Source organism: Phasianus colchicus, chromosome 18, assembly GCF_987193195.1.
Source record: "Phasianus colchicus chromosome 18, bPhaCol1.hap1.1, whole genome shotgun sequence".
Taxonomy (NCBI): Eukaryota; Metazoa; Chordata; class Aves; order Galliformes; family Phasianidae; genus Phasianus; species Phasianus colchicus.
Genome location: NC_143453.1, coordinates 11,459,819 through 11,483,724, shown reverse-complemented (window position 1 = coordinate 11,483,724; position 23,906 = coordinate 11,459,819). Strand labels below are relative to the sequence as shown.

General features: G+C 48.1%; 1 protein-coding gene across 23 annotated transcripts in view; it reads right to left on the bottom strand.

Moving 5' to 3' along the window:
* FBRSL1 (fibrosin like 1) overlaps positions 1-19,156 on the bottom strand; it is a 417,340-nt gene extending 398,184 nt beyond the window's left edge. For 22 of the 23 annotated variants that reach the window (XM_090152701.1, XM_031592758.2, XM_031592768.2 and 19 more), the window contains exon 1: positions 18,826-19,156. In XM_090152701.1, the coding sequence (XP_090008827.1) occupies positions 18,826-19,119 (294 nt within the window). In that variant the 5' untranslated portion in view covers positions 19,120-19,156. The other variant, XM_090152706.1, reaches the window with a different exon arrangement.
* Positions 19,157-23,906: the final 4,750 nt, after the last annotated feature.

Here is a 23,906-nt window from a genome sequence, read left to right as displayed (position 1 = left end):
CTTTAGAAAGCCTGAGGCATACAGGGATCTCCAGCAAGATACCCCTCACCTCCACTGCCAACCCTTAAATGAGGTCTGGGAAGGGGAGGGTTCTGACTCCACCCCTTCCAATCACTGAGGTACATTGCCTGCACCTGAGCTCCCTGGGTTGGCCCTGCCAACCTGGCACCTACCAGGTGCTCCATCACTGCTTCAAGCTGTGACTCAGCAGTCCACTGAATTAAGAACATCTGAGCAGCAAGCATGTGCTTCTTCTTGATCCTTTGCTCACCATCCATCTTCAGCTTCAAGACCAAGCCATTAGCCCACAAGTTCCATCCCAGGTGTGGTGGATGCCCTATGAAGAGGGTTAAACATGACTTGCAGAGAGCAGAAATGACTATCCAGTTCTTCTGAGGAAATAGCATTTTTTTTAATTTTTCTTTTTAAATACAGACTGAAACATCTGAATTAAGAGAAGAAAGCAAGCTTGCTGCTGCCATTTACAAGTAAAGACAGGAAATCAAGAGGCTCAGTGGACCTAACTGGAAGATGAGAAGCAGATACATTCTCTAATTTGGGAGCCAGCATGCCCCCTGCCAGCGCTCACCCAACACACAGCATGGAGGTTCCTTTGCCAGGCAGGCACTGAACATTCTCCCTTATATCACATCATTACAAAACCAACACTGGAAATCTTTACCAGACCTGAGAAGTTAACATTTTCTACTCAGCAGATAGGAAGTCTGTAGCTGCTTGTTTTATACCCTGTTCTCATCTCTGAAGGCTTTTATTCTCTAGAGCAAATTAATCAGGCAGCTTGCGTTCTATGTTCTTTTTCCAGGTCTGGCTCCTCTCTCAGTATCTCTATTGATCTTCACTCAGTAATCCATTAGCAAAAGGTTTTAGAAATGTGCTGCTTTTATAGTTCCCAGAGAAAGCCAAGTCCAATTTGGGGGGATTGCCAGATTCAAGTTTGAGAGAGCAATTCATCAGGTGAAAGATCACCATTTTTCAAAACACAGCAATATACAAATCCCATTCCGCTGCTCACTCACATATACCTGTGTATCTACTACTCAGTGCTCCTTCCTGCAAAGGAAGGCTTTCAATGACCAGCAGGGAGAACTAGACTGAGAGAGAATGGATGAGAAAGCATCACGTGCCTACAGCCAGCAAAAGAAGAAATATTCACCGATGGATGCAAAGGCAACAGGAAAAAGATATGAAGAGAAAGATTGGAGGGTGACATTAATTCTAATAAGTAACTGCACACTCTTTGACAAATTATTTTTTCCCCAAGGCTTCACAGGGTCATTGCTCTGATATAACTCTGTCAGGGTCTCACTTCCTCCCTAGCCCAATGAAGCCATGGCAGTGAAGAATATCAGTATAACTTCACTGCATTTTTATCAGACATTTAGGTGTGCGTATGCAAGAGTTGCCAGGCACCCCAGCATGCAGAACCATACTTTGGAAGAAGCTCTCTCCACTACAGAGCCAACACAGACTGCATAACAAGGTGCCTCGTTGCCCACACCACCACCACAAACACAAGCCGCCTGCATATAGGAAAAAAAAAGTATATATAGTTTTCTTTAAATCCACCACCCATTCCACCTCCCCCTCACTGTAAGCAGTGAAAACAGCTTCTGTCCAGCTGTCACGTGAGATTTGAGCAGATATGACAAGAAAGGCGGCTTTGTGCAGCTCCCTGCCATTCCCCCAGCTACGATGCACGGGGAACGCAGACAGAACGTGACGAGGCAGACGAAGCAGACCAGCAGCACAACAAACTGTATGCACTGACCATGTTACCCACCACCGCTGCTCACCCCCACACCGTGCACCCACCTGCTTGGCATGGATGCTTATTAAAAAGCCTCAGGCTAAACAGCAGGAATGAAGACCCAACAGAGCATTCTTCCCATGGCAGGGTTCTCTTTCAGCAGTGACCAGTCAGCAGGTACCGGAGGTTACACAGCCCATGAGAACGAGAACAGCACTGCACTACACCTGCACTTTCCCCACTCGTTTGGGTCCCCAGAGGCCTGCTGATTCCCAGCAGCCCAGTGTTCATAATGCTTTCCCAAAGCCTTGGAAAAGTACTGACTCAAAACCAGGAGGAAACAACTCAAAGTACATCAAAGCTGATGAGCTGCTTCTGTGGCAGGGGCTGCAGAGACATGCAGCCCATAAACACTTCTCCAGAAATACCCAAGAACACAGCCTGGAAGAGAAGCTGCCTTCAGCATTCCATTTTTCTTCTCAAGATTAAAAATAAATTCTGAATCTTGTCACGAGAAGCTGTAAGGCAGCAGACCCATTAGAGGGGAAACATCTCCAACAGTTACAAAAAACCACACTCCAAGGCCACCAAGCCATCTTTCACCTCCAAAATTCTTCAGCATCCACACAAAACTCATCCCCCCAAACTCTCCAGTATTTACACAACAACCAGAAGAGCTGCGGAGCAGAGAAGAAAACTCTTGTGCCTGCAGAGCAGTGTTACTTGGCAGCCCTCAGGCACGCGAGATGCAGAAATCCCAAGGGCAGCACACACTGATAGGAATCTGCTCTGGGCAGAGCTCTCACACTGCGGGGATTCCCAGTGCTGCAGCAGTGCCCGAGCCAGGTAGGCTGGAGGAATTCAACAGGATTTTACAGAACCAAGCAGAAGAAAGGAAGGGTTAGCAGGGAAAGCAATAATCATGAGTAACCTATTGCCTGCTGTCTGAGCTGTCATACTGATTCAGCTAAAGGATTGGGAAGGGCAAGGAGGAAGGAATTTTGCTAACTAAATGCTGAGGATATAAAAGAAAGTGGGGGAGGAGAGAACGATGACAGCATTGATGTTTAGCAGTAAAAAAGACGCTTGTTTACTCTTACAGCAACAAAAATTCACAGCTACTAAACAGGTGGAGAGAAGACCCTCTTAAAAGGAACAGCTGAGAGATTGATTTGAGAATGAGAAAAAGCTCATTCTGAAGGAGTGAAAAGCTCTACCCCTTGTAGCTATTTGTAGCTAGCAGAATACACTGGATTTCTTGCCTTTATCGCCACAAACAAGAGCCTGTTTGTAATGTAAAGCTGCAAGTTACACGGCCAGTACCAGTGTCTGTTCCTTTATACTTCATCTCCCAATTTTATCATAAACAAACACACAGCTTACGGTTGCCTATAAATTTCATCCTCAAACTCTTCAGAACAAAACACCATGTACTTTAATCTTAATGTACTTCCTATCAAAAAAGATCCTGCATGCAGGGCTTACAACTACTCAGCAGTAGAAGTGCCGTGAGATAAGTTATCCTTGTTTTACAGAAGAAACAGAGGAACAGAGATTATGTAACTTATCTAGAGAAGGAGGGGAGTGGAAAAAGGATGACCTGCCCCATTTTCAACTCTGATTTTTCCAATACCCCAAGCTGTGCTGAAACTGCTTTGGAGGGGCTCCTCAGCAGCTACTGGAAGAAAAATCCGCCAAAATGAAGCTTGACAGCCAGCATTAATAAAACTCCTCACATGCTGATTCCAGCATTCGAAATGTAGAAAGCCTCACAAGTTAAAAAAGCTCACATAACTTAAAATGAGGTGCTTGTGCACCTGTAATTGCTCTTAGTATGTTTTACACAAAACTGGGAGCCTGCACAGGTGCTCTGTTTGAAAACCCTATGGTGTGCCCAGGGGTCAGTCCCAAAAGAACAGATGAAGGAACAAACAGGAGTTTGCAAAAAAAAAAAAATCTAAGACAGGTCCAGTTGTTTTATGTCCATGGCAGAGAGAAAATACATATGCTCAGGCAGGTATGTGCACGCACATGCACCATTACAGCCAGAATATGATGCAAACCAAGGAACGCCTTCAGCTCCCTGCCAAGGCTGGTCACGCCATGCAGACAGGTGGATACAGCAGCCTCCCCAGAACCTGCCTTCTAATGCACGAGTTTATTATCAGTCTATGATCACGTTGCCACTTACAAGAAAATAAAGATACGATTTCCTTAAAAGTACATCTCAACTTATCATCTGTATTCCCCGAACACACCAGAATGCTGCTACGGGCTGGACAAGGCATTGTTTCCCAGATCCTTAATGGGGTTACATTTCTAATAGCCTCTTCTTCTCATCCAAAGAGCAAAGGCTTAAAGAGTTTAAATTTGGCATAGCAAACTACTTGCATACACATTAAATAATTTATTTGCTACAATGTTGCAAGATACTGTTTTATTAGCTTAATTTGTCTTTAGCAGCACTGGAGACCGAGGTAACTACAGCTGAATAGCTGGAGCCCATATGAAAAAAATGGCTTTTTCAAAGAGGATCTTGTTATTCTTGCACTTGCAAACTGCTTTTTATTTGTTTGTTTTTAAAAAGGCTTGCTGATTTGAAGCAAATGGAGCTTTAAAAAGCTAGCTGACTGCTGGAAAATATTTTAGACCATTTCTCCACTTCAAAGAGCGTTCACATCAGAGATTCTGCAAAGTCCACAGCGTGCTAAATTGACACAAATCCCGGGCAGAAACAGAGCTTATATTTAACCTAATAGCAAAATACAGCTATCTGAATTATTAATATTGTTCAAATTAAGATTTCACTTAGCTCTCTAGGTGTACGGTATTAAATCAAATAGCCATTTTGTTAATTTGCAGCACACCCATGTAGCCAAGATCAAAATCAGGCAGGACAGGGAAACTCGGCGCCAGCGAAGGCAGAGTTATGACACGACTTCAAGGAGGCAGGGCTTCACCCTCGGTCACTCCATGCTGCTTCGGTTTATTTTTCCTTCTTTCCTCCAGCTTTTTTTCCCTTCCTATCCCTTATGAAACGCCCTGACGCTCCAGCGAGTTCCCAGCCCTCGAACAGCATGTTCTGCAGCTATGCAGAAAGAACTGCAATACAAATGAGATCTGTGTTGCAGGTTCCACAGAGCTGGGACCACTTTACACGGCTCTGTCACACATTTACAAAAAGAAAGAGAAAAGACTACAATAAAGCAAGCCATCTTGTCCCCTGCAAGAATGAAAAGGTTTTGAGTGAAAAATACCAAGCAGCTCATTGTAATCTTTAATGATGAATCTCTCATCCATTTATTTCGCTTCCTGCTCCCAAGCAGACCAGACCGAAACTCGACATCAGATCTACACGAAACGCTGTGCCTAATCTGCAAACCAGTTACCATGACTGCACATGCAAATTGGTCAGATAAAAGCCAGTCAGAGGAATAATTGGCTATTTGGAGGTACAAAATGACTAATCTATCACAGCCACCACATAAGTGTTTTTCCCTCCGCTTCATAATTGCACCACTTAATTCCCCAAGTCCAGCCTAATATTTGGGATGCGATCTGGAGCAGTGAATGCCCTAACGAAGCAGAAGCAGCCAGGCTCTGCTCAGAGCCCCACAGCCACGGCAGCACGAGCACAGCCACTCTGCCTGCATCCTAACGGTGCTACAGAACACCAGCCCATTTTCCCAGTGGTTTCAAACACATCTTGGTCCAAAATGACAGATCCTCTGAGAAGTGCAGAAAGCCATCAGTACTGAGAAGCCCAGCTCGGGTCTTCCTATTGCTGTCTGTGCCACCACCTCCCCTTGGAAACACAGCTACCCCTCCAAACAGAGCATCTTTCTCACCAGACTCTCAGCATCACATTGCCAATGATTTTCTTGCAAACACTGACTTCTAAAAATCATAACTTTGCAGAACTTTAACGTTTTCTTGTCTACCAGAAGTTTGGTACAAACATTCTGAAGAACCACAGCTCTCCAGGAACTCCGATTCAGTGTTCTCATTGTTCCAACCAGTTTCATTCCAGGTCCTTATGGCTGAGGTGGGAGCAAAGCATTAGTTATCTTCCCTCACTGAGAGACAGAGACTGAGGACAAATGATTCCCTTACTGACAAGCACAAAGACTAGCCAGCTTCAGCTTTAAGGCACTTTAACTCAGATCCAGGCATTTCACTGCTAGAAGGACTCAATTTTTAATACTTTCTTTGCGAGATGTGAAATTAAATCAACTGAGGCAGACTTTCAGAAGAATATAAGAGTAATATGAAGAGAAACAATTCATACAACATAATCTGAGTCTTCAATAAAAACAGACAACTCTATTCATTGGTTCTGTAGAACAGAAAGAAATCTAACTCAGTTCCCTTACGGCATCAGGCTTACCTGTATGGACAGCAATAAGCCATCACACAGCCATGCTCTGCTATCAGGGTAACTCTGCTTGGGGCAGGGGGTCACAGGTCTAACACCAAAGCACGGTCTTGGCAGCTCTGATTACACATTACACATGCAGCTATAACAGAGAACATGATTTTCCATTCTGCACAGAATCTGCTTTAAGCACACAGGCAGCACTTGCATTCCTGATTGAGCCGTAAGCTATTGCCTGTCAGCTAATAAACAGAAAGCCGTGCTGTGGGCCTGCCTACCAGCCCAGGGCAGCGCAGAGCAGGGCTGTACAAAGCCTCACACTCGGCTGCTTAGGCTTCAAGGATGCCATGCCAACAAGCTTTCTATTAAACACTTCAACAGCGCAGGAAAGTTCAAGCCTTCAATGTTTTCCTTTCTAGGCACAGAGAAAACGGATCAGTTGCTAGCAGTGAATTGCTTCCCTATGCTTCAGGCATTCCCATCTGTATCTTCATTTATATCTAGACCATTTGTATTCAACCCGCTAGTTTCACATTCCTGCTGCTCTCCGTAACCGAGGCAAAAAGGCAGCGGTGAGCCCACACCACCAAAACCTGAGACTGCCAAGGACGGCTCACAGCTCCTGACAGCCAAGCTCCACGCATGTCCCACCAGTGAGCTGGGGCCCATCCCCTGCATGTGGGGCTGCAGCCCAGCCCAGCAGCTCTCTCCCACACCAAGTGCCTTCTGATCTCCTCTCCTTGGGTTTTCTGATGAATCTGCGTGCGCCGCCGAAGATGAGATTTGGCATGTGTGCTCTGATTTAAAACCCCTCTGCCCACACGTGCTAATCCCCTGTGGCAACTCACTGTGCCACACGTGACCTCCAGTGCCATGATTTGACAAGGTCAACGACTACTGTGCCACAGAGGTTACTGTGCTCACTGAAGTTTCTGATGTGCACACCAGAGGGTTCCTCCCTCTCTGTTAATGCAATTAAATGCTTTTTATTTAGAAATTTGCACAATTCCCGTGCAATTTTCTCACCCTCCCCACACAACCAGCCTCCATTAAAATCATTTTCTGCAGCGGAGTCATCTTTTGGCTGGGCTCAAACACTGATCTTATCCTCCCAACACTTTCTTCAATCCCTCTGTGGGATTACAGCAAGGAAAAGTGACACTGATGAGGAGAGCTGCTTCTTCCCCCACTCTCTGGATTTAATATTCAGAATGCACTTCTCCTTCATACAGCACAAGCACCAGAAACAAGTTGAGGAAGAAAGAAAGGAGAAGAAAAGAAGGCTAAAAAGAAAGAATTCTTGTATAACTGAGCTGTAAAAGCCACGTACAGACTGAACTAATTTTAACCTTCTACATCAACAGGGTTAGATATCTCTTTCACTTGAAGCACTTGGCCAAACACAAACAAGAGACTCTTTCTCCCCACCATATTGAAATTAATCACTAAAAGCAAGATGGAAACCAGGTTTTCAGAGCAACTGAATTGCTTTGAGCTTTCTTTCCTCCTAGTAACCCATTCCCATTGGTCCTTACATTTGGCCACCTCAGCCCAACTCCACAGGCTGAACTGAAAGCAGTACAGAAAGCACCGGTGCAGCAGCATCACCATTCTACACTGCCCACCCCTGTCTGTGGATCCATCACCCAGGTGACCCAAACCGTGGGGTGAACCTGGCCACAGCCCCACTGCAGAGGCTCGAGCCAGAGCAGCAGAGTGGTTTCTTTCATCCTCTCCCCCTGTGCCAGTCTAAATACCGGTGCTGGCACACAGGAGGCACCAGGACCAGGCAGGAAAGGACCGACCCCTGCAGCAAAGGCAGACAGCAATGTCAGATCACAGCCACTGCTGTGCCTCCCTGCTACTGCGCGGCGGGAATTCCCAGGCAGCACGGACACCCAACAGGGCAGCTCTGCACAAGGCTACCTGCCAACAGCACGGGGACGGAGCCATGGAACAAAAGGGAAAATAAGGTCAAAGCAACAACAAAAAAGAAACCACGAAACGAGAAGCAGCCGAGATGAGAGAGGTGACAGATACAGACGCAGACGTGAAAACCCCAACAGGCTGCTCGTTAGCGCTGAAGTCGAGCACATGGAAAATGAGAAGAATTTACTTCTTCCTCAGCCGGAATGTTTGCATAATTGTCACTTTCAATTTTACATAATTCCTTTTTCTACACATTTGTTTCATGTCTAGGCCACCATGCATGAAATAAATCCCTGTATTGGAGCACGGCCTGTCTGCACAACGCACAGCACTGAGGAGCTCGGGTTTCCCATTTATTCCCCTATTACGTTCCAAGCAGGTGTGAACAATGCTTTATCGGACCTAAACCAGAATCAGCCACACAGCTATCTGCCCAGCTGGGACATGTTTGCCTAGGCAGATTTTTCTCAAGCCATAAAGCAAAGTGACTAATTACTTCAGCATTAGTCAGATGCCATTTTCCCCTTCACTCCAAAGGGCACACTGAACCCGGGATAAGCACTGCACCAACAGGTAACTCAGCCTGAAGTTGTAGGCGTTTGTTTTTGCTCAAAATCACACGCATCGCTTTGGGGTTAGGCTCAATTTTCTTTGTATTTAGTGCTGATGCCCAGGTGCCCTGTTATAAAAGCTGCATTACAAACCCAGATACAGAAATATCAACCCTAATTAGGTCTTTTAGAAACACATTTTTAAAACGCTTTAGAGAAAAATCTACATCAAGAAGTGGGGGCAAAGGACGAACATTCAACGTTAAGAGGAGCAGCGCTAAGTAACCGGGCACTCCATCTCCTTCTTTAATTAATGAGAGACAAACCACTTCCGTGGCCATAATCTAAAGGGAATACAACACTGTCTTTATTCAGGCTAAATAAAACAGAAAACAAAGATTAAACGCTGTTAAACACAGATGATATTTGAAGTTCATTCAGCTTTAAAACTTGACAACACATTATCAGAGGAACTAGATAGTCAAAAAAAAAAAACTGTATATCACTGCAAAGACTTTACCTTATAATTCAGCTGTAACCCAAACCTGCCTGGAAGGTACCTGCATCCCCCAGAAGATACGGTTGTTGCTAGCTGGCAGCCATCTGGGAAGCATGAGCCATAAGATGTCAATTCACTGATCAGGAAGATGTCCGAGCCATTTCTTTTCCCTTCACCAGCTCAGGAACATGTTGCAAGACAGCTGCACTGGCTCTTTTCGACATGCCTCCATCACCAGGAAGACATAGCCAGCTGCATGCCCAGCCCAGGGGCAGTGCCAGCGAGGCTGCCATCAGCAGAGCAGCCTCACGCCACAGCTGACCCTTCCCAGGCCCAAAATACAGGCAGGGATGCTCCAGTACAGTTGCTAAAACACACCACGCTATCTCTTCCCCCAGGCTTGTATTCTTATTGGCATGCTTTTTGTGTCTCAGTTTGTGCTGTAGGCACAGACTCATTATTCCTACAGTATTCAGCTGAGACCGAGTGAAGAATCACATTTTGCTTATGTTCTCAACCTCGCAAAGGTACTACTTTGAAAAACACCAGTGACTTCAGCTGCTAAACATTTATAAACAGGGAACGGGAATTTTAACATACACATGCACAGAGGGAGGGAGATGTAAAAGAACAAAAAGAATTCATGTATCGCTTGAGACAAAAATCTATTCCTCCATCTCAGCACTTGTTCCTTTTCTCCCAGGCAAGCGCACTGAAACAGTGAAAATTCACTTGCTGTAACGAGCAGAAAATCAGAATTACATAAAAATCAAAGTGCAAATAAAAAAAAAAACAAGGCTGGAAAGGTGCATTTGCTTGCAAGATGCGTTCCAGGAGAAGCTGCTCACTCACTAGCCCTGACACCGGAGCAACACAGCGCGTTCCAGTGCTCAAAACAAACAACTCCAAGGAAGCCCTTAGAGCCCACGGCACAGGGGAGGCAGCCGGAGGGCTGCAGCATGGAGCGCAGCACCTGCAGCCCTGCGCACAGAGGTGCCAGCCCTCAGCCCCCCCTCCCAGGTGGGAATCCATGCTCAGCCACCCAGCACCACCACGGTGCTCCTCAGGGCGCTGCGTGGGTGAGGCTAAGAACCCAAGGATGTATATTCTGAAAACAGCTGCTTTCCCTCCCCCTGCAACTTCAGAAATAATTCCTGGGAAGCATTTATGAAAACAAACTACCCATAGTTGTTTAATCTGAGCTCACGATCTGGGAACGTACTTTACACATAGACCCTTGTTGCACCAGATCACAACCTCTCTTTTGGAAATGGCACATCCTATATCTGCCAAAACACAAGCTCGTTTCTTAGAACTGAAGGTCTGGTGCTAACATAAGGCTTTAGAAAACCTCATCTCCAGCAGCTGCTGAAAAGATCACCTTCCCCACAAACAGATCCAGTGACAAGGACCTCAGGGCCCTGCTCTGTGCCCTCAGGGCCAGCACCCACCAGGGCAAAGCTAATCAGGCTGGAGTGGGTTTATCAGCACATTCGATGTAATCAGCAGCATTACCACACACCCATTATAATGAATGTACAGACATCTGCGCAGTGTGATGGACGAGCTGATAGCAGGCACGTTATAGAATCCATCTGGTTGGAAAACCATTGTCATTTTCAGCTAAAAATCACATTAGCAAACTTACATCACAACTTGGTGCTATTTAGCTTCAGACTAGATTCCCAGAGCAAATGCTATTCTTTATCCTGTAGAGGATCTTGCAAAATATTCAGTAATGCAACATTAATAGCAGCATGAATTTTTTCCCCTTTTTAATGCACCAAATGCTTTAGTACTTCTGAGAAGAAAAAGGAAGGAGATTTTTGCCTATCTTGCAAGAAGACCTCTCTTAAGATATGGGTCTGTTCTGCATCAGGAGTGTTCCCTCGTAACCACATGAACGAGTGCTTCTATGAGAAGCAAGTCTATAAATCCAGGGCACCGGTAAGGAAAAGCTGAAGGCTGGGAGAGCTTCGGCTCTTCAACTCCAGACCTGTGCTTCAGGGGTAACTGAGGCTCGGGAAAATCTAACGCTGAGTTTCCACACATCAGGGGCTAAAGGTGAGCCAAGGGCTGCCCAGGGCAGGGGACAGCACGCCCATGGCTCTGAGCACCTCAGGGACAGGATCTGCCCAAACTCCGGCAGGAAGCCCGTGGTCGAGTCAGAAAGAAAACCCCATTATCTCGCCTTCCGGTCCCCTCTGCTAACCGCCAGACCACAGAACACTTTTATTGTAGGATAACGTTACAACAAATAGCTATTTTCTGTTAGCAGAAAACCCACTCTGTAGTTTTACTTTTAACATTCATTTATACTCTGACTCCATAGGAATGCAAGCCAGTCCTGTGACACAGCATAAACAACGTCTCCCTCCTTTCCATGCCCCAGTTTTATTAAGTAATCCCCATAAAAGCAATTACCGAGCTTTGCACTGAAAAATAACCAGAAAAAAAAATGACAGCAAATTCTGTGTATTTTCATTTGCATATGGATTCCCTCCCTCCCCCTGTCTAAGGTTTTTGCCATGAGGTCTTTTATGTCTCTTTCAATAATCATATAATTATATGATTCCTAAAGTACATGCTGGCAACACTTCAGGGGATTTTAGTCATTACAGGTGACAAGACTTCTCCCGTGTCTAACGCTCGCTCGAATTTCCTTCCACTCCATTCAGACGAGACGAAGAACTGAGCGACACCCACCAGTCTCAGATGGGTTTTGGGGTCTCTTCCCTCCCCACAACGGACCCAGGCAGCCAGATAGAAATAAACTGCAATGAACTCCAACTGGAATGAAGCATTTTTTCAATTAAGTGGCCCATCATTTTTCCCAGGCACTACGTCCAACTATTTTAATGGCTTTCATATTTTTTTCTTTAATTTTACAATCTGAAAGAAATGCCAAGGTTCCAAAGACCAAGAATGCTGCAATTCCATTTCTTCCATTGGTTGCAAGTTATTAACAAGCTGTCAAAACACCATAATAATTTTATATAAGTTTGGCTGATTCCGTAAACATCTCCTAGCAGCACAGAACCCTGATTCCCGCTCCCCCTGTGTGCAGCATGTACTGGGCTGGAGGGGATAAAGCGGCTGCACGTCCTCAGACAGCAGCACAAGAGACATTTATGAGCCCAAAAACATCAACAGCAATAGTATATTTATTAGCTGATGCACTTGGCACCACCGTAAGGTTCAACAAGACATTTCTTGCCCTAAAATTCTTCTGGATTTTTTTTTTTTTTTTAGCTCTTCAGTAGAAAGAAGAGTTACCAGTGAGCAAACTACAGTCTCACTGTCCAACAGGAGAGGGTCAGGATGTGACCTGGGAGCCTCAGCCAGCAGCCTCAAACCCAAGCTGTGCTGCATGCTTCCTCCAGCCCAAGCACATCCTCGCCAAGTGCAGCCCAGACCAGGGAACCGGCTGCAGAGCAAGTCAATCTACAGTTAAGTGTGAAACAAGAAAGAAAACACCAAACAACTACAGGTGTTGTTACAGACCTAGAACGAACATCTGTTGTAAGGGAAAATAATGCAATGATACTCAACAGCAAACACCACAAGCACTGCATTTAGATGATAGGCAAAAGTGCAGCACAGAGACATTCACAAACGTGCACTTCTCATAGCACACCCAGAAGAGAGCTCCAACACCATCCTGCTCCGTCAGCAGTTCCCCAGGCCCAGTGACAGAGCCCAAGAGCCCCTGCAATAGAGCATTTCACTTCCAATTGCCACATCCATGTGGCACAGCTATACATAGGCAGCACAAGATTAAAAAAGCTTTGCTCTGAGCACAAAGGGAGAAAGAGGAACGGTGCCATAAGCTCATGTTTTGCAGCCAGCAGTGCAGGGAAATCATTTTGATCCCTTCAATCCCCTTATCCATGCCAACCACTGACCTTGCAGATGCAACTTTTGTTCAAGTTTAGTCTCTTTTTGGCTCGAAGCAAGACAGTGCTACAAAGGAAATGCTCTCCGTTCATCCCGGAGCACCAAGTGCTACACACAGAGCTGTCTCAATGCCTGCTTTCACCTGATACTTCTGAACTTTAGATCCAGAACAGCAAAGTTACAGACTGAGGCAGGCTGTCCTCACGGCAGGGCATTCCCCATCCCTGGTGGCTCCGAAGTGCTCACCCCTCTCCTCTGTTTCTCACCTATGGGGTCAATAACACAAAGACTGGCTCTCCTTTCAGCATCTCAACGGCGTTCCTAAAATTTCATTAGCTTTGGAGGAGGCCGATTTTCAAAGAGAGGGAACAGAGCTCATAAAATTGCATTCAGAGCTTGCAAGGAACGTGACTGGAGCAAAGCTCCCATGGTGCTGGAACACAGCAAAGCCAGGAGATATTTAAATGGCAACAGCCACTTCACCTACATAAAACTCTTTTATACCTTTACGGTGATAAACTGGAGGCATTAAAGTGCAGTGAATTGGAAATTGTTCTCACTTACAGCAGGATGTTCACATACAACTGATACTGGAGCGCAAGTCCTCTACACTGTATTTCAAAACTTTATTTTAAAAGAAAAAAAAATTACTGCATGGGGCAGGACTTTGGAGATGCTGTTTGCTCCCAGAGCTTGCTGCAGTGCTGCAGGCACAGAGTGACCTGCAGACCTTCTCCACCCATCTAGGATCCCTACAGGTGGAGGGAAGCAGCCTGCAGTGCCAGACAGCTCAGCTCTGCACAACCAGGAAACAAGAGAGCAGGAGGATATCAGAATGAAAACACCACCCCCAAACCTCACAGTCGCAGGAAGCAGCGTGAGCACCGTGGGTACCGCTGTGTGAGTGCGGCTCTGCAGCCCAGGCACTGCATCTCCATTGCTCAATGCATTTTTAAAGAGGTACAATAGAGCGATCCATCAGCCAAGCAAGCAGGAATCTCAGAGAAACAGCACTGTGCCCAGCTCGCCCCATCCCTCCCAGCTCCCTTGCACTGTTATTTTCCCAGAAAGAAACATTGTAATACTCAGTCCCATTCTGGGAAATAATTGAGACAAAACATAAGAAGTGCACGTCCTTGACATACTGGGAGGACAACGAAGTTCTCGCTTTCCATTAGACAAGCAGCCAAGCGCACTCTACAAGCAAACACTAACTTGGGTTCAGTATCATCTATTTGGATTAAGTGGAAACACTAGCTACACTAGGGCCCTTTTATCCAAAAATCCTGCCTGTGCAATATATAATACTTTGGGTTTTTTACATATTATTATTATTATTAAGAATAATGTGACACTGCAGCAAGTTCCATCCCACCTTTCACCCCAGCTTTCAGCCCACTGAAGAAAGGCTGAGCTTTGAAAGGCCTGAGTGTCCCACAGCCCGGCCCGGGCTGAGCACGCCACTTCCTCCCCACGACACCACAGCTATGCTCAATGGCACTGCTGCTGCTAATGGCACGCTGGAGAGCTGGGCGAGCAGGCACTGCCCTTAGCAGGGCTGAGCTCACAGCTCTTGTGCAAGTGACCCCACAGCAGGTGACAATGCCACCAGCTGACCCAACCTGCACACTGCCTTACCCAGCAAGGCTCACTAGTGAGGCAAAGCACTCCAACAAGAGCCAGACCCCCACCCAGCACTGCATCACCCCGCAGCACAGTGCAGGCACCTGGATATCTCTGTGCAGGGCTAGGCAGGCACCCTGGCATCCCAGAGCTGTCCTGTTTTAGAACCATAGAATGGGTTGAGCATCTCATTCCAGCCCCCAAGCTCTGTACTCAGGACCTCTCACACCCTGATAGCGACAAAAACACACCGTGAGTATCTGCTTCAGACTGAAAACCAACAGCGAGGAGAGCAAATTGATGCAGACTAACAAGCCTGCTGGAAAACCAGGAGGCATTCAGTGTGCTGCCTACCGAGTCACCACCTTGCCTTGAGTTTAAAAACTACTTTCAGGACCAACAGTCCATCAGGAACACTGACTTCATAGCAAAAATCACATGGCAATTAAGTAGAAGGAAAATAAATGCTTAAGCCTAGGAGCTTGTTTCAAACTTCAGGTTAGCCATGGAGAAGCTACACTGCAAAATACAGGGAGATCCGATGAACAGCTGCACAGCCAGGCCAGCAGAGCCAGCACAGACCTCTGGAGCAGGAAGCTGCAGTTACATGCACTGCTTTTCTTATCAGTGGAAGATCAGAGCACCAGCACACATGAGAGCAGCCTTATCAGGACAGCAGCTGAAGAACCCAAGGACGCAGTCTAGAACCTGCTGGCACCGTGTGGGTTCCCTGAACCCTGTGACACCAACAGCAGAGTGGTCGCTGGGGGGGAGTCACCATGCACAGCCCATGGGGTCATGGGCCAGAGGGAACCAGCACCCCAAGGTGGGTACAAGGTCAATGTCTGCCCGCTCCACCCAAGGACCTGCTGCTGCCCATCGCCTGCCTGTACAGGGGTCCTCCAGGAGATGCTATAAATAGGTTAAACATTCCTTTAAAAAAAAAGAAATACACACAACTCTTACACACACACCCTCCCAGAAAGTTAAAGTTTCCACACAGTGTTCCAAAGCTTTGCTGGAATTTGTAAAATTGATAAACAAAAGCCGAAAGGAAAACACAACCCCTCATCTTTATGACTACTTTGGGAGAACAATTGCTCTCCAAGATCGCATTCATTAACATGCTGATGAAGTTCCCTTTTAGGGCTGTTTTTTGTACTTGAAAGGAACAGCGATGATCAGAGAGCCCTCAGCCACCACTCACTCATTTCACTTCTCTCACTCTGATTCACCAATCACCTCCACGAATAATGAGCAGCTTCATCTGAACATAACAAGGCACACTCGCTCCCCTCCGTCCCATTCATTTCGGGAGGTGCCCAGAAATCCCCCATCCGTCTCCTGGGATGCAGCACACTGTGATGACCAGCACTGGGCAAACCCAATGTCCTGGCTTTTAGCCCCAACGCTGTGCCCAAGGGAGATGAGCACTCCTCACATGTACCAGTGGGGCACAGTCTGAAATGGAGTCACATTTATCTGAGAAGGTTCAGGGGAAGGAAGAGAAAAGAGAAGCCTCCTCTTCCTGGGCTCTGCTTGTTTTTCCTTTAAATAAATAAATAAATGTCAAATCTGTCTTTACCTGACGGGGTTAGAGCCAGGGAGATGTAGGTCGAACCACAGGTGGGTATCACAAAAGCAAGATGCAATATTTTCAGATGAAAACTACCATACCAGTTAAATGAGATGCCCAAAATGCCTGGAATTCACACCAAAGAGCTACAAGAGGCTCCACAAAGTACTCATCCTAACTGCCCCCATCACCAGGTCAGTGTGCAGAAGCCACAGAGCACCCTGTGCTTACAGGAACATCACTGCTGAGGATTTTCTGAAGTGGGCAAGGGGAATTCACAGCATTTTGAGATAAAAACAAACAAAAAAACCCTTACGTCTTCCCAACGCTTCTGTCATAAAATTCTGCCTAAGCACTCAGATATAATTTCCAGGGGGGAAACCCAAAGTCCTGCTAGCACAGGTCACCTTACCACCTAGTGACAAACACACCTAGAGGAAGAATGCAAGAAGGGACCGCAACACACTATCATAAACACAACAAAGGCTCCATTTAGGATTAGAAATCAAACAAAACAGACTTCGGTACTCCAGTACGGCCCTCGGTCCACACACTCACTTATATCCTTTCTCCCTCTTCACCGACATGGAGGGTTTCAATTCTCACTTATTTTCAAAATCTCATCAGAGCAGATTTTAAGTACTCCAACAAAACACATGTATATGAACGCAGACTGAAAGGCTGATCTCCTCCAAACCAGAAGAAAACCACCTGTTGCAGCCAAGCACACCACAGCCCCCGTGCCACAGCACACAGTGACCCTGCAGCACCAGCCAACCACACGGGCACACGCTGCCAACCAGCAGTTGTGCCTCAACAACCCCCTTCGCCTGCTGCTCTGCTGGGCAGCACCCGTGGACAAGGAGAAATCCACACCACACTGAGTGGTTTCCTCTTTTTTTGTGTCACTGCCATTTATAAAACAGACACAAACATCTGAGCCCTGGGAGCAACTCCTGGCCCTGTACCTGCAGGGAACACTCCTCTGGAGGAACCCACTGCCCCGAGGTGCTGAAACATGCACGCACCCCTTCATGCAGGGGAATAATAGGATTCCATTTATTTTAGCTGCTAGCGTATAACATTTCAGAAGGACCATTCAAAAAGATCTGTATATCATTTTACTAAAGGACAAAACAACACAGTGCTCCCACAGACAGCTGTCCATAGGGGTAAACAAAGTTTAAGGTCACCTCCCAATCCCTAATCAAGGTTCCAGCCTGGTCGATGCGATAACAGGGCGCATCCCATTGAAAAAGTACTGAGTTTTCCCTCCAGCCCTAGAGGGACCACACTGCTCTCATCTGAATTCTATTTCCTGATAATGTGCTCATCGTGGGGGAAAATTTCTGCAAGAAGATGAACGTTACTTTCTGCACGGACAGCTGGTGGAGGCTGGGGGCTCTAAGTGGACCTTTCTGCTGATGGGGATTTGGCCAAGAGCACACCCATGAAAAAAAATAATAATAATACAGTTTTGTGGCATGTTTTAGGCACACAAACAGATCCCTAGCTTGTTATCAGCTATGTTAGACAAAGTACTGTTCTTCCTGCCAGGACAACACCCCACAAATGACAACGTGAAGGCCAACCACCAGCGCAGCCCCGCACACACACCTGGTGCTGCTCAGGGACCGCTCAGCTCCACTCAGCGCCGGGGCGAAGTGAGTGTGGGCTCCCCAGGATCTGCCCCCAACACTGGGGCTGAGGTTTCCCATGCAGGACAGCACAGAGGTGACACACAGAATGGGATACCGAAGTGGAGCAGCACAGCTCCCACTGCAACATTGGGATCGTCCAGCAGTCCGAGCAACACCCTTCATCAACACGCAGCAGCAGGACACCTGCAGCACCCCAAGCTCTGCCCTCACGTGTGTCAGAGGGAGCGGGCAGAGATACGGGGTGCTTTTGGGATCCACACCCCATGGCTCCCCAAGCGCCCCAATGGGTGCACAAACAGAGCAAAAACCAAAAGCCAAAGCTGCAGTTTGTCAATGCCCCTCTGAAAATATTGGATTTCCTGCTCTGCTCGACTCAGCCCAGACAAGGCAGGCAGTATTTGCTCAGCAAATATTGTTTGTAATAAGTTAGACAAGCAATATTTTTTGCCAGCCTATTAACACCAGAAAAATATGTACAGTCAACAAGAGATGAAGAATTTGTTCAATTACTTCAAAAATGGGAATTACAGCCGAGGGATTATTATCCATTTAAACATCTCTTTTCCACAAAATGTCAAACGCTGGCCATTTGCTAACCATCTCGGGATCGAGACACATTTTGGCACGGGGCAAACACAAACTCTGTGAGCCGGGGGGGCCCCGCACCATGGGACCACCCCAGCACCGCCGCAGCCCTCCTGTCCTGAGCGAGGGCAAGCAGGGGGCACCGCCTGCAGCAAGCTGCCCCCCCAGCAAACACGGAGATTAACACACATAAACGGGCACTGACAACATTCAGCATTCTGAAAGCACAATGCTTTTTTTTTTTTTCCCCCCTCCAAAATTTTATTATTATTTTTTTCCTCCCACCTCCTCCTCCAGACGAAGGGAAGAAACACTCCTTCCAACCTCCCCCTCCCCCCCACACCGCCCTTTCGGCTCTTACCTCCAGCGCTTCCAGCGTGTTGAAGCTGGCTATGGCAAAGCCATCGATCAGGTCCTCTTCCTGGGAGCTGGACTCGCGGCGGCGGCGGCGCGGGGGCCGCGCGGTGCGGGCGGCGGGCGGGGGGCCGCGCGGGGCCGTGCAGTTCTGGGCGCCGTTCTCCTTGCCGGGGCTCGGCTCCTTCTCGGAGCCCGACGAGGGGCTCTGGTTGCGGGGGTCGCGGGCCGCCGCCTCCCGCCGCCGCACGCGGTCCCGCTGCGACCTCGACCTCCGGCTCTGCCGGATTTTCCCATCCATTTCCGAAGAGGAGGCAAAGCAAAAAATAAAATAATAAAAATATATATTTAAAAAAAAAAAAAAAAGGAAAAATAAAAGATGAGAAGGCCGGGCGCGGGGAAGTGGGGGCGGGGGGGGCGCGGGGGGGGGTTAAAAGTGGCCCCCCTCCAACTCTCCGCTTCCCCTCTCCAAACCCCGCAGCCCTTTAAAAACAATAATAATAATAATAATTTAAGAAAAAAAAAAAATCAAAAAAAAAAAATCAACACCACCAACAACAAAAATCCTGCTGTTCAGCGCCTCGGATCCAGGGCGATGGTAATCCACAGAGCAAGGCTGGGTGGCGGCGGGGCGAGCGGCACACACACACCAAAAATATTAAATCCACGGAATGACCTTGACAAATTTCCACCCCCCTGCCTCCCCCCACCCCCCCAAAAAAAAGCAGAGACGGGAAGAGGAGGGGAGAACAGAGAGGAGGGGGGGGGTCTATCTGGATCAGGACGAGGACAGCTCGGCTTCACTCGGCGCGGAAGAGAGAGGCAGATCCAGGAGGCTCCGACCCGGCTCGGGATAATCCAGGCGCGGCGCCCCCTCCCCGGGGGCAGCGCCGCTCCGGGGCCCCGCTCCGCGGCCGGGGGCCCGCCGCCCAACTTTCTTGCCGCGGAGCGAGCGAGACAATCCCTGGGCAGCCCCCGCCGCCGCCCGCCGCCGCCGCCGCCGCCGCCCGCCGCCTCCGCCGACCCCTCCTCGCCGGGCGCCGCCGGCGGCTCGCAGCCCCCTCCGGCGCGGCGCGGCGCCCCCTCCGCCGCCGCCCGCTGCCGGATGCCGCTCGCCCGCCCGCCCCAGCCCGGCCGCCCGCGGCGCGGCGCAGCCCCGGCCCCCAGAAGCCGCTCAGTCGGCGCTGCCCGGATGCCGCCCCATTCTCCCCGAGCTGGGACGCGGCGCTAGCACCGCCCGGCCGGCCGCGCATGAGCAGGGCTGCCAGCTGCGCGTCATTCCCCGGCGCAGGCCCGGCCGTGCCCCCGGCCCCCCCTCTTCCTCCTCCTCCTCCTCCTCCTCCTCCTTCTTCCCGCCCAGCCGGCGACGCGAGGCCGCCTCCTCCCCCCCCCCCCGCGCTCGCCTCAGCGGGGGGACCGCCGGCCGCCCTCACCCCCACCGCCCGGAAAAGTTTCCCCCTGGCCGAGCTCCTCCCTTGGCGGGGGGGGCCGCCCGCCCTCCTTCCTCTGGCCCGGGAAATGGAGGGTGGCGACGCTGGGGAAGCGGTCTGGAGCAGGGGGAGAGCTGAGGGATGGGGTCGGGAAAAGGGATCCGTTGGGAGCTGAAGCGATGAACCGAGGGCTGAAGAAGGAGTTGGGAGCGAAGGGAAGAACTGAGGGACCGGGGATGAGCGGGGGACGGGGGTGAGCTGGGGGCTATGCAGTTACAGAGCCGTAAGGGTTGGAAGGGACTTTAGAGTCCAGCTCTGTCCTTCAGCAGGTTCTGCGGTGGGTGAGGAAGTGAGGAACGAGGGACGAGCAGGGAGTGACGCTCAGGGAGTAGTTGGGGGTTCCGTGAGGAGCTGAGTTGGGAGTTACGTGATGAGGGCTGAGCTGAGGGGTGACTTGGGCGGAGGGTGAGTTAGGGGTTGTGCGATGAACAGAGAGGTGAGGAGCAGGCTGAGGGGGGATGTGGGGGTCAGGGACGGGCTGAGATCTGCGCAGTGAGGGCAGAGGGGCAGGCTGTGTGACAGGCTGTGTGACACTGAGCTGCAGGTGGCACCTGGAGCAGCTCAGGGGGCAGAGAATGGAGGCCAGAGTCGTGGAGGAGATCCTTCCCCTTCTTAACGCCCTGCTCTGCATCCATCCATCTCACCAAGGCCTCATCTGACCTCTGCCACGCAGGATGAAGCCGCACTTCGCTCCATGCTCCCTGCTCTTACAGCTTCTCCCCTGGGTCTCCTCTAGGCCTGGCCCCAGGCAGGGTCCCTGTGCCTATCTGGGGAGGGCCTGGCCTGGGAGGTGTGCATGGACAGTGGCCCTGACACAGGGCACCAGCTGCACTGTGTGTCACAACAGCAGCTCGACCTAATCCTCCCGTTATCGTTTTTTATTGCATACAGTTAGATATTGCCACATGTTAGCATCACTCCTGGGTGCTCCTTTCCTTGGCTGGCTTTGCTCCGTTCTACTGCCTTGGCTTCGTTTCTCACCTGCTCTAGCCTCCCCCTTCCCTGGGGGGTAACATCAAGTTCTGTGTGCAAGAGGAGTAGAAGCGTGTTGTAAAATAAAAACTGAGCTACATAAATAAGCAGATAAATATCTATGAAGGAGATTCAGGGTTAGTGGGAGCTGTGGAAGTCAGGGAAGCCAAAAAAGGTCCTTGTCACCTGTTCAGTCACTGCCAGGGACGATGGCTTCCTTGAAGCAGTGCCCTGCCCAGCAGAGGCAGGCTGGTGGCTGGGTTCTAGCCTGTCAGAGGCTCAGTGTAGGCAGTGCCTGCCTGTCCTTGCTTTCGTCGCATTCCTCATCCAGTTGTAGTAATGGAGCAGCTGAAAATTAGCCTCTTCCACCTGGCCCAGACAGGCCCTTTTTGGAGGATTTCTGGTGTCTGGCAGCAGCTTTGCCCTACCTTACTTAAACAAGAGCTAAAATAAATATCACCCTCTTAAAAAGTAGCACAGAAACGTCATTTAAATTTAAGCAATTTAAAAGCAAAGGTAGAAATCCCATGTGTGGTACAGAGCCTCTTAATGCAAATAGTCATTCATGCATTGTGTGCCTCAGTCACACTTGTACTGGTGTCATTTATGTCCTAATAAAATCCCATAATCTTTTGCTTGCCAGTTAAACAAGGGAGATATCTAAGTCTAACCACTTGCTTTGATATTTACAGGCTAGTGGGGAGTCAGTTACCTGCCTTGTTTTTGGCTGGGCTGTGGGTTTCCAGTGGAGCATTTTCTGTCCTCCCATCTTTTTAAAGACAGTCCTGCAATATTTCAGATACATAGTATTTTAAAGATATAACCAAGTTCTGCAAGATGGTTGTTAATGAAAGATCTGGAGCTTAGATACACCCAGTTAAACAATGGATTGATCTTAACAACTGTATTTGCTTTACCAATATTTTAAGAGTCACTTTCTAGAAAAGAGCACTTATACTGATTTCAGTAAGCTTTTTTCTTACATTTGTGAGGCATCTCTTAACTCACAAGGTAATTTCTGTATTGTTCACAAGTTAATTATAATGGTAATCCCTTAACAGAGAGAAAAGGTGGAATTTATAACAGGTTCTCTCGGTAGCACTCTCTTCAATCTTATTGTGCTTTAGGTTCTCCATCATTAATATGCATTTCTAGTTCTCTTTTTTTTTTTTTTTCATTCACTTCCAAATTTGCTGACCAACAACAAGGACAATGGAAATTGCCTGTAAAGTTCCTGTATTTCCTGCTGGCAGGGTCATCAAGATTTTCACCCTGCTTATGTGCTTACATACAACTGCTTAGTGTCACTCTGCATGCAAACTGAAGGTATCTTCCTGGGATTATATGTATATATATATATAATCAATTAAATGCACAATGTCAGCAGTGGGAGGTAAAAAACAATGAACACATCTATTGCACTGTGGTTATCAATATTCATCTGTGGGAAACCCCAAGCTTGTATATATGTATATTTTCCTTGAAAAACACAGCAGAAGGGTCACCCAAAGGAATTAACAAAATCAAACAGTCCAAATGTGAAAGGATGCTTCTGTTTGAAACAGCATCTCTGAATCAATCGTGCCTTTCCTTCTACCAAGGCAATTTCATGTTTTCAATAGAAGGCAGACCTACAGTGATTTTTCCCCCCTAGCATCAAATGGCTTTCCACACAATGATATTCATCATGTTATAACTCTAGGTGAATGATAATGGATCAGAGGGAATGAAAACAGATGGATGTTAAAACAGACAATTCTCTGCCATGAACCTGGGAGCCCTTTGCTGCTGTCGAGTCCGCTCATTCAGTTCATAATTGTATTAGACATTCCAACAATAGAGAGGCCTTCTTCATTAATCCTGAATTTACTGAAAAGAAGCTCTGCAGACTATAGTTCTTTTGGTGCTTAGTCAACACCAGGCAAAATTTACCAGAGGCTCAAAGAGATAAAACTCAGCTAAATATAAACGAGCACAGAAAATTCCAAAAGCAGAGAGAGAGAGATGGGCCAGTGAGACGAGGAAGGAGGAGAGCCTCTCAGCAGCACCATTGAAGACAGCAGGCGTCCCATTACTGTTGTAACAGAGCTGCAGCTTCAATGATACCAGGGCCCTTTTTAGAAGGGCTCTACATTGCTGGTGTACAGACAGAGCCAAACTTATCAATATTGCTCCTGCATTTGATCTGATTTTTCCCTTTCAGCCACCAGCCCACAGATAGCTACAGAAGCCAATGCATGCCAATCCCTGCCATGTGATGGGGCGCAACCTTTTTGTAACCCTGGTCTGCATCAGATGACTGGGGCTAAGCAATACAGATCAAGTCTCTTACCAGCTGTCCTGTGAGTCAGACCTTGATTACAATATTGACATTAACATTTTAATCGCATGCATGCTGCTGCAGATTTCAATGACCAACTTGCTTTGTCTTTGCTTTCTGAGGATAAGAAATCAGACCTTGTTCATAGCTTGAGTGAGTACAGCTCCTGGAGAGCAGCTTCCCCAGCAGTAAATGTGGCATTGCTCTGCCATGTGCTGCCCCTGAACGTTAACCTTGCTGGCACTAAACACCGCATGGAACAGGACTTTGTTCTCAATTACTCTGTTCCTGTGTCTGGGGCAGGAC